The 13,428-nt window shown below is 46.7% G+C and overlaps 1 protein-coding gene across 1 annotated transcript in view; it reads left to right on the top strand.

Annotated features, from left to right (window-relative positions):
• The window catches only part of NOS3 (nitric oxide synthase 3), a 235,114-nt gene that overhangs the window by 19,095 nt on the left and 202,591 nt on the right, over window positions 1-13,428 (top strand). Inside the window, 3 exon segments of the mRNA XM_030195595.1 lie at window positions 8,109-8,257; window positions 10,883-11,045; window positions 13,054-13,145. Coding sequence (XP_030051455.1) covers window positions 8,109-8,257; window positions 10,883-11,045; window positions 13,054-13,145 — 404 coding nt within the window.

Raw genomic sequence — 13,428 nt, 5'->3', positions numbered from 1 at the left:
AAGGAGAAAGGCGTCCGACGCTAGCCTGCCGTGTGCCTGAAGTCTGGAACAGAACAGAGGCAGCTTGTGGTTGGTCTGAGAGGCGAAAAGGTCCACCGAGGGGGTGCCCCACTCTCGGAAGATCTTGCGTACCACTCTGGAATGAACCGACCACTCGTGCGGTTGCATGACTCTGCTCAGCCTGTCGGCCAGACTGTTGTTTACACCTGCCAGGTATGTGGCTTGGAGGAGCATGCCGAACTGGCAAGCCCAACGCCACATCCCGACGGCTTCCTGACACAAGGGGCGAGATCCGGTGCCCCCCTGCTTGTTGGTGTAATACATTGCAACCTGATTGTCTGTCCGAATTTGGATAATTTGGCAGGACAGCCGATCTCTGAAAGCCTTCAGTGCGTTCCAGATCGCTCGGAGCTCCAGGAGGTTGATCTGCAGATCCTTTTCCTGGAGGGACCACAGACGCTGGGTGTGGAGCCCATCGACATGAGCTCCCCACCCCAGGCGAGATGCATCCGTCGTCAGCACTTTCGTGGGCTGTGGAATTTGGAATGGACGTCCCAGGGTCAAATTGGTCCGAATGGTCCACCAGAGCAGTGAAGTGCGGCAACTGGTGGAGAGGCGGATGACATCCTCTAGATTCCCGGTGGCTTGGAACCACTGGGAAGCTAGGGTCCATTCAGCAGATCTCATGTGAAGACGAGCCATGGGAGTCACATGGACTGTGGAGGCCATATGACCCAGAAGTCTCAACATCTGCCGAGCTGTGACCTGCTGAGACGCTCTGGTCTGCAAAGCCAGGGACAGGAGGTTGTTGGCCCTCGCTTCGGGAAGGAAGGCCTGAGCCATCTGGGTATTCAGCAGAGCTCCTATGAATTCCAGAGACTGGGTTGGCTGGAGATGGGACTTTGGGTAATTTATCACAAACCCCAGCAGCTCCAGGAGTTGAATAGTGCACTGCATGGACCAGAGGGCTCCTGCCTCCGAGGTGTTCTTGACCAGCCAATCGTCGAGATATGGGAACACGTGCACTCCCAGCTTGCGTAGGTAGGCCGCCACCACCACGAGGCACTTTGTAAACACCCGTGGGGCAGAGGCGAGCCCAAAGGGCAGCACACAATACTGAAAGTGCCGTGCGCCCAGGCGGAATCTGAGATACTGTCTGTGAGCTGGCAGTATCGGGATGTGAGTGTATGCGTCCTTTAAATCCAGGGAACATAGCCAATCGTTTTTCTGAATCATTGGCAGAAGGGTGCCCAAGGAAAGCATCCTGAACTTTTCTTTGACCAGGAATTTGTTCAGGCCTCTCAGGTCTAGGATGGGGCGCATCCCCCCTGTTTTCTTTTCCACAAGGAAGTACCTGGAATAGAATCCCTGCCCTTCCTGCCCGGGTGGTACGGGCTCGACCGCATTGGCGCTGAGAAGGGCGGAGAGTTCCTCTGCAAGTACCTGCTTGTGATGGGAGCTGAAGGATTGAGCTCCCGGAGGACAATTTGGTGGAAGGGAGGCCAAATTTAGGGCGTATCCGCACCGCACTATTTGGAGAACCCACTGGTCGGAGGTTATGAGAGGCCACCTTTGGTGAAAAAATTTTAACCTCCCTCCAACCGGCAGATCGTCCGGCACGGACACTTTGAGGGCGGCTATGTTCCCGTGGATCCAGTCAAAAGCCCGTCCCCGGCTTTTGCTGTGGAGGCGCAGGAGGCTGCTTAGGCGCACGCTGTTGACGAGAACGAGCGCGCTGGGGCTGTCCCTGTGCCTGTCGAGGCCTTCAGGCCGGCTGGGTGTACCTACGCTTGGCAAAAGCATAGGGCGCAGCCTGCCGGGCCCGGGAAAAACGTCCACCTGCTGAGGTGGATGCTGAAGGCGCCCGGTGGGAGAGCTTGTCGAGGGCGGTTTCCCGCTGATGCAGTTGGTCCACCAGCTGCTCGACCTTCTCGCCAAAAATATTATCCCTCCGGCAAGGGACGTCGGCCAGTCTCTGCTGGGTGCGGTTGTCCAGGTCAGAGGCACGCAGCCATGAGAGCCTGCGCATCACTATACCCTGGGCCGCAGCACGAGATGCCACGTCACAGGTGTCATAGATACCCCTGGACAGGAACTTTCTGCACGCCTTCAGCTGCCTGACCACCTCCTGATAAGGCCTGGACTGCTCCGGCGGGAGCTTATCAACCAGGTCCGCCAGTTGCTTCACTGTTCCGCATGTGGATGCTCGTGTAGAGCTGGTAAGATTGGATGCGGGTCACGAGCATGGAAGATTGGTAGGCCTTCCTCCCAAACGAGTCCAGAGTGCAAGACTCCCGCCCCGGGGGCGCCGAGGCGGTATCCCTCGAACTCCGTGCCCTCTTGAGAGCAGAATCCACGACCGCCGAGTCATGGGGCAATTGGGGCCGCATTAACTCTGGGTCCGAGTGGATTCTGTACTGGGACTCTGCTTTCTTGGGAATGGTGGGATTAGATAATGGTCTCATCCAGTTCCGAAGCAGTGTCTCTTTGAGGACATTGTGCAACGGCACCGTGGAGGACTCTCTAGGTGGTGATGGATAGTCGAGGACCTCGAGCATCTCAGCCCTCGGCTCGTCCACAGAGACCACGGGGAAGGGAATACATATAGACATATCCCTAACAAAGGAGGCAAAGGAGAGGCTCTCAGGAGGCGAGAGCTTCCTCTCCGGTGAAGGCGTGGGGTCAGAGGGGAGGCTCACAGACTCCTCTGAGGAGAAATATCTGGGGTCCTCCTCTTCCCCCCACGAGGCCTCTTCCTCAGTATCGGACATAAGCTCATGTAGCTGAGTCCTTAACCGGGCCCGGCTCGACGTCGAGGCACCGAGGCCTCGGTGTCGTCGAGCGGTGGACTCCCGAGCCAGCGGGGACGAAGCTCCCTCCATCGACGTCGACGGGGACTCCACCTGCGTGGCGGTCGAGACCGGCACCGCAAGCAGCGGCGGTGTCGAAGGCCTCGGCACCGGGCTAGAGCTCGCCGGCACCACAGTCAACAGCGCCGAGGGCGCAAGCACCCCCGGCGCCGGCACAGCCTGGCGCATCAGCCCTTCCAGGATCCCTGGAAGGATGGCTCAGAGACACTCGTCCAGGCCCGCTGTCGGAAAAGACGGGGGGGCCGGTAGAGGCGTCGGTGCAGGAAGCTGCTCGGGTCCAAGACTGCACCGAAGTGCTGGGACCCTGACGTGTCGGTACCTCCACTACCGAGGGGGACCTCTCCTCTCGACGTGGACGCTTCGGCGTCGACTCCTCTCCGGCACCGAGGGTCGGGCGCACCGATGGGGACCGATGACGGTGCTTTTTCTGCTTTTTGCGGTGCCCATCATCGGCGCCAGGTGGAACAGAGGAGGAGGAGGTCGATCCCCCTCGGTCTCGAGGGGCCGGGTCAGACAGGGTTCGGTCCCGAGGGCCATGGGCAGAGGGAGTGACCGGGGCCGATTGCCCACGCGGCCTCTCACCCCTACCGTCACTGGAGGACCGGCGGGCTGACGGGATCTGTACTCCTGGGGTCGATGCCATCGGTGCCGATTTCGCGGACATCGATACCGGTACCGAAGAACCGGCCGTCGATACCGATGCCGTCGAGGTCGACGTCGAGGGGCCGGCGCAAGTTCCAAAAAGACGGTCCCGAAGAACTTGCCTCGCAACCTGAGTCCGTTTCCGGAGACCAAGACACAAAGAACACGACTTGATATTGTGCTCCGGCCTGAGGCACTGGAGGCACCAAGCGTGGGTGTCGGTCTGCGAGATAGGCCGGCCGCACCGACCACACTTCTTAAATCCACTCGGGACCTTCGAGGACATCGACGGAAAAATCGCGTCGGTGAAGTTAAAGTCGTCGATGGTGGCAGTAAATCACACCTCGAAAAATAAATCGACCGCGCGGCCACAAGGCCGCAACGCGACGCCCCCGCTAGAAAACGAGGGAAAAATATAAGCGCGTTCTCTCTCTCTTTTTTTTTTTTAAAGAAAAGAAAAGGTCTGGAACGCGCGGTAACCAGAAACAAAAAATAACAAATTCGCGAACAACGCGACGGTTTTCCGGGGCTGACTAAGAGAGAGTGGCGACGCACGACTCTCTCCAGCGCGGAAAAAAAAGACTGGCGGGAACGGTCGCGCATGCGCGGTGGGCGTGCCCTGCGTGCGGACCGCCCGCGAAGCTTCTTCCGGTTGGTGGGGGCTGCCGCGGACGTCACCCAGTCGTGAGAACAAGCAGCCTGCTTGTCCTCGGAGAAAGCTCCGACTCACCCCTGGACTGCCTTAGCACTATCTAGAGAGTGCCATAGCACTCTGCCCTGATAATCAATGGCACTATCTGGGTAAGTGACGCCGAACCTCTGGGTTCAGGCCAAGCAGCACAATTTAACCAGGCAGGAGAATGTGGTAAAGCTTAGCAGGGTTTAAAAAAGGTTTGCTATTGGCTTCCTAAAGGAAAAGTCCACAGACCATTATTAAAATTACTCGGGGAAAATCCACTGCTTATTTCTGGGATAAGGATCAGAAAATGTATTGAACTTTTTGGGGATCTTGCCAGGTATTTGTGACCTGGATTGGCCACTGTTGGAAACAGGATGCTGGGCTTGATGGACCTTTGGTCTGTCCCAGTGTGGCAATACTTATGTACTTCTCCAGCTCAGTTAAACCATTTTCAATAGCAGGCCTGTAAACTTCGATTTTAAAACAATATTTGCTTTGTAAGTTACCTGCTAATACAGGTATTTTGTGTCATTGTTCAATGTGCGTCCTGTATTTGAAAACTGGCAGAGTTTGTTTAGTCTGAGATGTACACTGCTGATTTGACCCCCTACTGAAAATTCACCCGGTGTCTGCTTATATATACCTAGAGCTCTAAATGAGGAAATATTTCTGTTGCTGGAGTTCTTAGCGTGGAAAACTTTACATCAGACACCGTCTGTTGTATAGTTGTTACCAAACCTGGCATAAGTACATAAGTGTTGCCATATTGGGACAGACCGAAGGTCCTTCATGCCCAGCATCCTGTTTCCAACATGGCCGATCCAGGTTACAAGTACCTGGCAAGATCCTAGAAACAGTATAATACACTTTATGCTGCTTATCCTAGAAATAAACAGTGAATTTTCCCCAAGTCCATCTTAATAATGATCTATGGACTTTTCCTTTAGGAAGCCATCCAAACCTTTTTTAAACCTCATTAAGCTGACTGCTTTGACTACATTCTCTGGCAACGAATTCCAGAGTTTAATTACACGTAGAGTGAAGAAACATTTTCTCCAATTTGTTTTAAATTTACTACTTTGTAGCGTCATTGCATGCCCCCTAGTCCTTGGAAAGAGTAAACAAGCGATTCACATATACCCGTTTGATTCCACTCATTATTTTCTAGACCTCTATCATATCTCCCCTCAGCCGTCTCTTCTCCAAGCTGAAGAGCCCTGGCCGTCTTAGCCTTTCTTTCCTCATAGGGAAGTTGTTGCATCCCCTTTATCATTTTCGTCATCCTTCTGTACCTTTTCTAATTCTACTATATCTTTTTTGAGTTGCAGTGACCAGAAATGCAGACAGTCTGGTTTTCAACATATCTCTAATGAATATGCAGACTTCATAATTACAAAATATAACTTTTATTAATAATGATCTTTAAAAATATAATACCAAATTGTCACATTTGCTTTTCATTCATCCCTATTTAATTTTAGTGTCCAATGTTCCCGTAATAAGCCATATGGGAACAGATTGATGGGAACATTGGATACTAAAGGGTTAAAATTATTCATATTTCCAAATTTAACACCTATTGAATTTTGACAAAGAACACAGTATAAACAGTAGACAGTGGAAATACATCATAAATAGTGGAATACAATTTTGAAAACAACATATTGTCACTTATTAGTGGAACTGGGTATCCATTGTATTTTCATCAAATACTTGGGACGTTAATATAAGGACTATTTATGTGATCAAAGTCAGGGTATCAAAGTGGAAGAAATTTTGTAAATTGTACTACACATATGCATGTCCTTTCGATGTGAGTGAGTGGTGTATAGTACCCAAGCCAAGTGTATTGTTGTACTGTGTTAAATTTGGAAATACGAAGTGAATGATTTTAAATAGATAGGGATGAGTGAATGTGACAATTTGATATTATTATTATTATTAATAAAGGTTATTTATTTATTATCTCATTTATACCCCACATTTTCCCAACTGTATCAGGCTCAATGTGGCTTACATCGTACCGCAGAGGCGAACGCCAATGCAGTAAATTAATCTAATACAATACTAAATCTACAATTGAAATAATAGGGAGGAAGGGGAAGGAATGAAAAGAACAGGGGAACCAGGGGAGAAGGGGGGAGGGATGGTATGTTCAATGTTGTCAGTAGATTGAAGTGTATCAGGCAGTGGAGACATATGTTCAGTCCTTGGAGAAGGCTTTTCTGAATAATATAGTCTTAAGAGATTTCCTGAAGCTCAGATGGTTGTGGATGATTTTTATAGTTTTTGGTAGAGAGGTGTGGTAGCCGTGTTAGTCCACTCTTAAAGGTTATCAATAGAAATCAAACAAAATAAAACACAGTAAGAATACTGAAAGGTAATTTTAAAACAATACAGGAACATAAGACCTTTGAAATAAGAATGATTGAATATTTTGACACCCAACAAACAGGACTTAATAAGGATCTGGGTTTTCTAACCCATTATAAACCATAAAGCTGTGTTTCTCTGTTTATTTCTCTGTTTATTACCCTCCTCTCACCTACCAACACCCATCCTGTTAGACTATCAATTGAATGCTTTGATGTCCCCATGCATACCTCTCACCCACCCTGTTAGACTGTCAATGAAAGGCTTGGATGCTTCAGTTATATATACTATCTGCTACCACATTTGCTTATTTCCGATCTGATGAAGAAGGGCAACCTTCGAAAGCTAATCAAGAAATGTATTAAGTTATGTCCAATAAAAAAGGTATCATCTTATTTTCTTTTCCATGTTTTATTTTGTTTGATTTCTATTGATAACCTTAAGAGTGGACTAACACGGCTACCACACTCCTCAGAATCTGTGGAAATCCCTTCTGGGGCTGTGGGGTTCCCGTGGGAATGGAAGCAGTTCTGTGACGTTCTCTTGGGGACGGAAGCAGTTTCTGTGGGATTCCTGTGGAAGTGTAAGCTACATAAGTGTTGCCATACTGGGACAGACCAAAGGTCTATCAAGCCCAGCATCCTGTTTCTAACGGTGGCCAATCCAGGTCACAAATACCTGGCAAGATCCCCAAAAAAGCACAAACATTTTTATACTGCTTATCCCAGAAATAGTGGATTGAATATTTTGACACCCAACAGACAGGACTTAACAAAGATCTGGGTTTTCTAGCCCATTATAAACCATAAAGTTGTATTTCTCTGTTTATCTCCCTCTTCCCTCACCTACCCACACCCATCCTGTTAGACTATCAATGAAATGCTTTGATGTTCCCATGCATACCTCCTACCCACCCCCACCCTGTTAGACTGTCAGTGAAATGCTTGGATGTTTCACTTATATATTCTGTCATCTTCCACATTTGCTTATTTCCGATCTGACGAAGAAGGGCAACCTTCGAAAGCTAATCAAGAAATGTATTAAGTTATGTCCAATAAAATAGGTATCATCTTATTTTCTTTTCCATGTTTTATTTTGTTTGATTTCTATTGATAACCTATAGTTTTTGGTAAAGAATTCCATAAATGTGAGCTTATAAAGGAGAAGGATGAAGCATATGTGGATTTACACTTAAGCCAGTTGCAGTTATATCTTGTGATTATAGTTATTTGTGATGTATGCATATAATAATGTATTACTATATTGAAATTGAGATACCCATATAGTATATATTTACTGAATATGCAGGAGATAGATAGATTTGCAGACATTGGACCAAATGTATGCAAATCTGCCCTTGTATTCACTAACTGTAACTTTCTTGAGCTTGGATTTGGAAAAGAAGAAAACAAACAAATCTATAATCCAGTTCCAGAGCAAAGATTGCTTTAATGAGTACTTAATAGGCAAGATTTCTAGACGACACTGGGAACAAGTGCCTTAGGTAACTCTGTTTGTCCGTTCTGTTTGCTTGTCCTGTTCAGGAGCTTGCCTGCAATGAGAAGAGATGCCTGGGCTCCGTCATGTTTCCAAGTCAAATAACACGTAAACCCTCGGAGGTACCACAGACAAAGGAAGAGCTTTTGCCACGGGCTCATGACTTCATTAACCAGTACTACAATTCTATTAAACGGTATGATGAGCATGGAGAGTGAGAACCCCTCTGAAACAAGCTGCAAAGATCTCCTTCTCCAAACTGGGGAGTAGCCTACTAGAGAAATAAAGAAAATAAAAGCAGATAAAGAGCAGTGATCAACACGAAAACTGGTGCAGTATGTCTAGAAGAGAAACAGCCGAAGAAGTTAAAAACAAAGTGAAACCAGTATGGCACACAAAGATTTATTGAATGAGTTCTAACCCGACACGGCCAGGTTTCAGCAGTTGCCTGCATCAGGGGTGTGATCATCTGTTTTGCAACAAAACAAGCTTGAAAGTGTTGGAAATTAGACCTCAGTCTGGAGGAAAATGTTAATACAAAGTCTGAACCTGTCAGAAGAATATAAATCTTCATCAACTTAATCAGCAGTCACTAGGACTGCAGACTTGGTTTGTTCCATAGTAGATACCATGCCCCTGATGAAGTCAATTGCTGAAACATGTCTGTGTCAGGTTAATGTCCATTGCAGAAATCATTGTGTGTTATACTGGTCTTGTGTTTTTTTTCTGGACCTACTGTGCCAGGTTTTTTCTTGATCATTGCTCTTTGTTTGGCAGTAGTTAGAGCATATACCCTCTCTAACTATTAGACTGTACGATCCATTTCCCTCCATTAGAGATCCTTTGATAGAGAAGCAGATTGCAAATCAGGGTTCAAATCCCACTTCCCCCCCCCCCCCCCCCCCCCACATACATTCTTTGGAGTTAATTTTATAAAGTGGCAATATATGCAACTATAATGATTTTTATATAATTATAGCAGGCATAAAAGTAGGCATAGTGGCAAGAACACGTATGCTTGTACTTTAGGTGTTTGCAGGGGTGCAATCTGGGTGGACCTCAGACAGTCGCAAAATTTGCTTAATGATTATGAAATCTGCTAATCTACAGGCATACTTCTGTACTCTCTGCTGATATTTACACCTGGCATTGAGCATCAGGGGTTAGTTCAGCCTGTGGCATGAGCACCATGGCAAGCTGAATATTACTCCCAAAAAGATGACATTTGACAAGTTTCAAACAAGACAAGGCAGACTCTAAAAGAGCATTTATTTATCCATAGTCTAGAAAGACCAAGGCCCCAACCCCAAGACATGTGACTTTTAGAAACACTCAAGAAAAGAATCTGTATTTCCCTCATTCTAGAACAGGTCACTTAAAGTTAAGCGCCAGTTGAACGCATTACTTATAGAATACTAATGCTTACATGCGTGACTGTTAAAGGGCTAGTTTTTGATGAATATTTATTTATTTGTTGCATTTTTACCCCACATTTTCCCACCTATTTGCAGGCTCAATGTGGCTTACATATTACTGTGAGGCATAAGCTGCCTGCGGTGATAAAACAAATACAGAGTGATGTGGTAGAGAATGAGATGTATGTGTTACAGACACGTAATAGAATCGACAGAAGAAGAGTTATATAATGTTTGTTGGTTTCGTTGTGTTGCTGAGTCCAGGCACTTAAGTTGGATCAGTAAGATAGGCCTTCTCGAACAGATCGGTCTTTATTGATTTCTGTAAGTTGAGGTGGTCGTGCGTTGTCTTTATGGCTTTTGGTAATGCGTTCCATAGTTGCGTGCTTATATAGGAGAAGCTGGATCCATGGATTGATTTATCCTTGAGTCCTTTGCACCTGGGGTGGTGAAGATTTAGGTATGATTGTGATGATCCAATTGTGTTTCTTTTTGGTAGGTCTATAAGGCCAGACATATAACCCGGGGCTTCGCCATAGATAATCTTATGGACCTGGGTGCAGATTTTGAAAGTAATGCATTCTTTGATTGGGAGCCCAGTGCAGTTTTTCTCGTAGTGGTTTGGTGCTGTCGAATCGCGATTTTCCAAATAAGAGCCTGGCTGCTGTGTTTTGAGCAGTCTGTGGTATAGAATATTTATTTATTTATTTGCTGCATTTGTATCCCACATTTTCCCACCTCTTTGCAGGCTCAATGTGGCTGAAACTTAAATATGTTCAATATGGTCTTCTAGGCCCTAGACCAGCACTTCAAAGCAATGCCTGGGGTCCTGTGGCAGCCCCTGGAGACCTCTGAGATGGCTCCCATCCTCTTTTTGTTTTGTTTTTTTTTCTTCTGCTATTTGCCTGTCTACCCAAGCTCACAAAGAGAAAGGGGGGAAGAGCAGTATGCTTGAAGGACAAGGTGGTTCTCAGTAGATGAAGAAAATGCATTTGGAAATGCTCACTTTCTTGAGGATACCCCCAATGAAATGTTTGGAGGCAGGCCAGTAGGGATGGATGTCCCTGCTTGAGAAAATATTTTGTGACTCTTCTTCAGCTCATTTGGATCCAGGGTGGCCTCAGCTTAAAAATTAGTGAAAACCACTGCCTAGACTCTCTTGTTTGTCATGTATGTTTACCTCAACTAGATTGTAACCTTGTGGAGCAATGACTGATTTTTTTTTTCGTGCTTTTGTACAGTGTTGGATGCAAATGATAAGTAGTGCAGTGGATCTAGGAATGGGAGGTGGGTGATGTATTTTGATACTGTCTTGGCTCCTGTGGACTTGTTCTCGGAAGTGGGAGGTCAGTGTTGCATTTTGGTATTATGTGTGTTAATAGATGAACACATTCTCCTTCCCACAGGTATGAGTCCCAAGCTCATCTAGAGCGCCTGAAAGAGGTGGAGCAGGAGATCCAAGCCACTGGAACCTACCAGCTGCGAGAGAATGAACTTATCTTTGGTGCCAAGCAGGCCTGGAGAAATGCTGCCCGCTGTGTGGGCAGGATCCAGTGGTCAAAGCTGCAGGTAATTGAGGGAGGAGGAGGCACAAAGAAATTAAAGGAAGGGCAGGATGTCAAAGGGTAGGTTGAAAATCCAGAGCAGGTAAGAGTCCCCCTGGATAGTCCATGGTTAAGTAGCAGAGTCTCTCACCCCACTGCCATCACTGACTACCAGCATGTAAGGGTACTAGGGTATACTGTGTACATGCGAGCATGCAAAAGCACAAATATACAAGATTGTGAATGAATTTGTGGCATGAGAACATATTAACATAGTAGATGACGGCAGAGAAAGACCTGTACAGTCCATCCAGTCTGCCCACAAGATAAACTCATAAGTGCTACTTTATGTGTATACCTTACCTTGATTTGTATCTGCCATTTTCAGGGCACAGACCATAGAAGTCTGCCCAGCACTAGCTCTGCCTCCCAACCACTAGCCCCGCCTCCCACCACCGGTTCTGCCACCCAATCTCTGCTAAGCTTCTGAGGATCCATTCCTTCTGAACAGGATTCCTTTATGTTTATCCCACGCAAGTTTGAATTCTGTTACCGTTTTCATCTCCACCACTTCCCGCGGGAGGGCATTCCAAGTATCCACTGCTCTCTCCGTGAAAAAGTACTTCCTGACATTTTTCTTGAGTCTGCCCCCCTTCAATCTCATTTCATGTCCTCTAGTTCTACCGCCTTCCCATCTCTGGAAAAGGTTCTTTTGCGGATTAATACCTTTCAAATATTTGAACTTCTATCATATCACCCCTGTTTCTCCTTTCCTCCAGGGTATACATGTTCAGGTCAGCAAGTCTCTCCTCATACGTCTTGTAACGCAAATCCCATACCATTCTCATAGCTTTTCTTTGCACCGCTTCAATTCTTTTTACATCCTTAGCAAGATATGGCCTCCAAAACTGAACACAATACTCAAGGGGGGGCCTCACCAACGACTTATACAGGGGCATTAAAACCTCTTTTCTTCTGCTGGTCACACCTCTCTCTATACAGCCTAGCAACCTTCTAGCTACGGCCACCGCTTTGTCACACTGTTTCGTCACCTTCAGATCCTCAGATACTATGGTGGGCCATGGGGGAGAGAGATGGTGGGCCATGGGGGAGAGAGGGGCATAGATGGTGGAGTGAAAGGTGCAGAGAGGGAGGAGGCAGAGGTGATAGACTGGGCAAAGGAGGGGAGGGTGTCAAAGATGGTAGACTTGAGGGGAAGGGGAAAGAGATGTTGGATCCAGGGGTGGAAGGAGAGAGAAAGGGAGAGATTGTATTTTGTATTGTGTTACTCTGAATTTATACATAGTCATTTCAGTTCTATGGCTTCCCTTTTATGCCTGCCCTGTTCTTTCTGATATGTGATGCGATGCATTGAACTATGTATCCATAATTGCGACAGTAGCACAAAATTTGTGTCACTTGTTTTGTATTTGGTGAGGCTGTATCCATGTTCTGTCTATATGTGACTGGAGTGCAGCATTCTGCTGATTATGTATTTTGTGTGTAGAAAATCCTGTTTTTTATGTTTTCCCTGTAAGAGATGTATTGTATCCGTTCCGACCCTCCACTTATACCTCATACGATCACTATACAACTTTGTATTTGTTATCCACCGACTGGGCAAACGCCTTTGATGGTACTATGTAAGCCACATTGAGCCTGCAAATAGGTGGGAAAATGTGGGGTACAAATGCAACAAATAAATAAAATAAATAAATTGGTATTCTAGAGCCTGGTGTAATATTTACCATGGCTGGTAAAAAGGGTGTGGCCGATGTAGGGGTGTGGCTACTTTAGAGGCAGAGCCATAGAGAATGACCCTGCCCCTAAGGTAGCCTTGTATGAGTACCAGTACCTTTTGTCCTACAAAAACAGCACTGCCTAAGTACCTTCAGTACTCTCAGATGTATGCTACCCAGTCCCATTGCTGTCTAGATTAGAAGTTTCATGCTATATGTTCACCGCATAGCTGAATATTAATCTCTACGTGTACGGCTGCAATGATCAAAGGTTACTTTCTGTTCTCTCTACAGGTATTTGATGCCCGAGACTGTACCACAGCACAAGAGATGTTCACGTACATTTGCAACCATGTGAAATATGCAACAAACAAGGGAAATTTGAGGTAAGGGTAGGGCTGCATTTCCTACTGGGCACAGTCTGTCATGCTCAAAGAATACCACCATATCCACCTGATAGGATGCTACTGTACAAATGACATCAAAGAGAGGGTCACCTAGATGAAGCATATGCCCTTTGTGATGGAGAGGAGCCAAGACAGCTCACATTCCCTAATGTGGCTGTACCACATGAACTTTAGCGTACCACAACATCACTTTGTATTTGCTTACACCGGAGTCTGCAAAGGCCTCTCCGGTACTATGTAAGCCACATTGAGCCTACAAATA

The sequence above is a fragment of the Microcaecilia unicolor genome, chromosome 1, assembly GCF_901765095.1.
Source record: "Microcaecilia unicolor chromosome 1, aMicUni1.1, whole genome shotgun sequence".
In the NCBI taxonomy this organism is placed as follows: Eukaryota; Metazoa; Chordata; class Amphibia; order Gymnophiona; family Siphonopidae; genus Microcaecilia; species Microcaecilia unicolor.
Note: the sequence above shows the minus strand (reverse complement) of the source record. Positions and strands in the feature narration are given on the sequence as shown.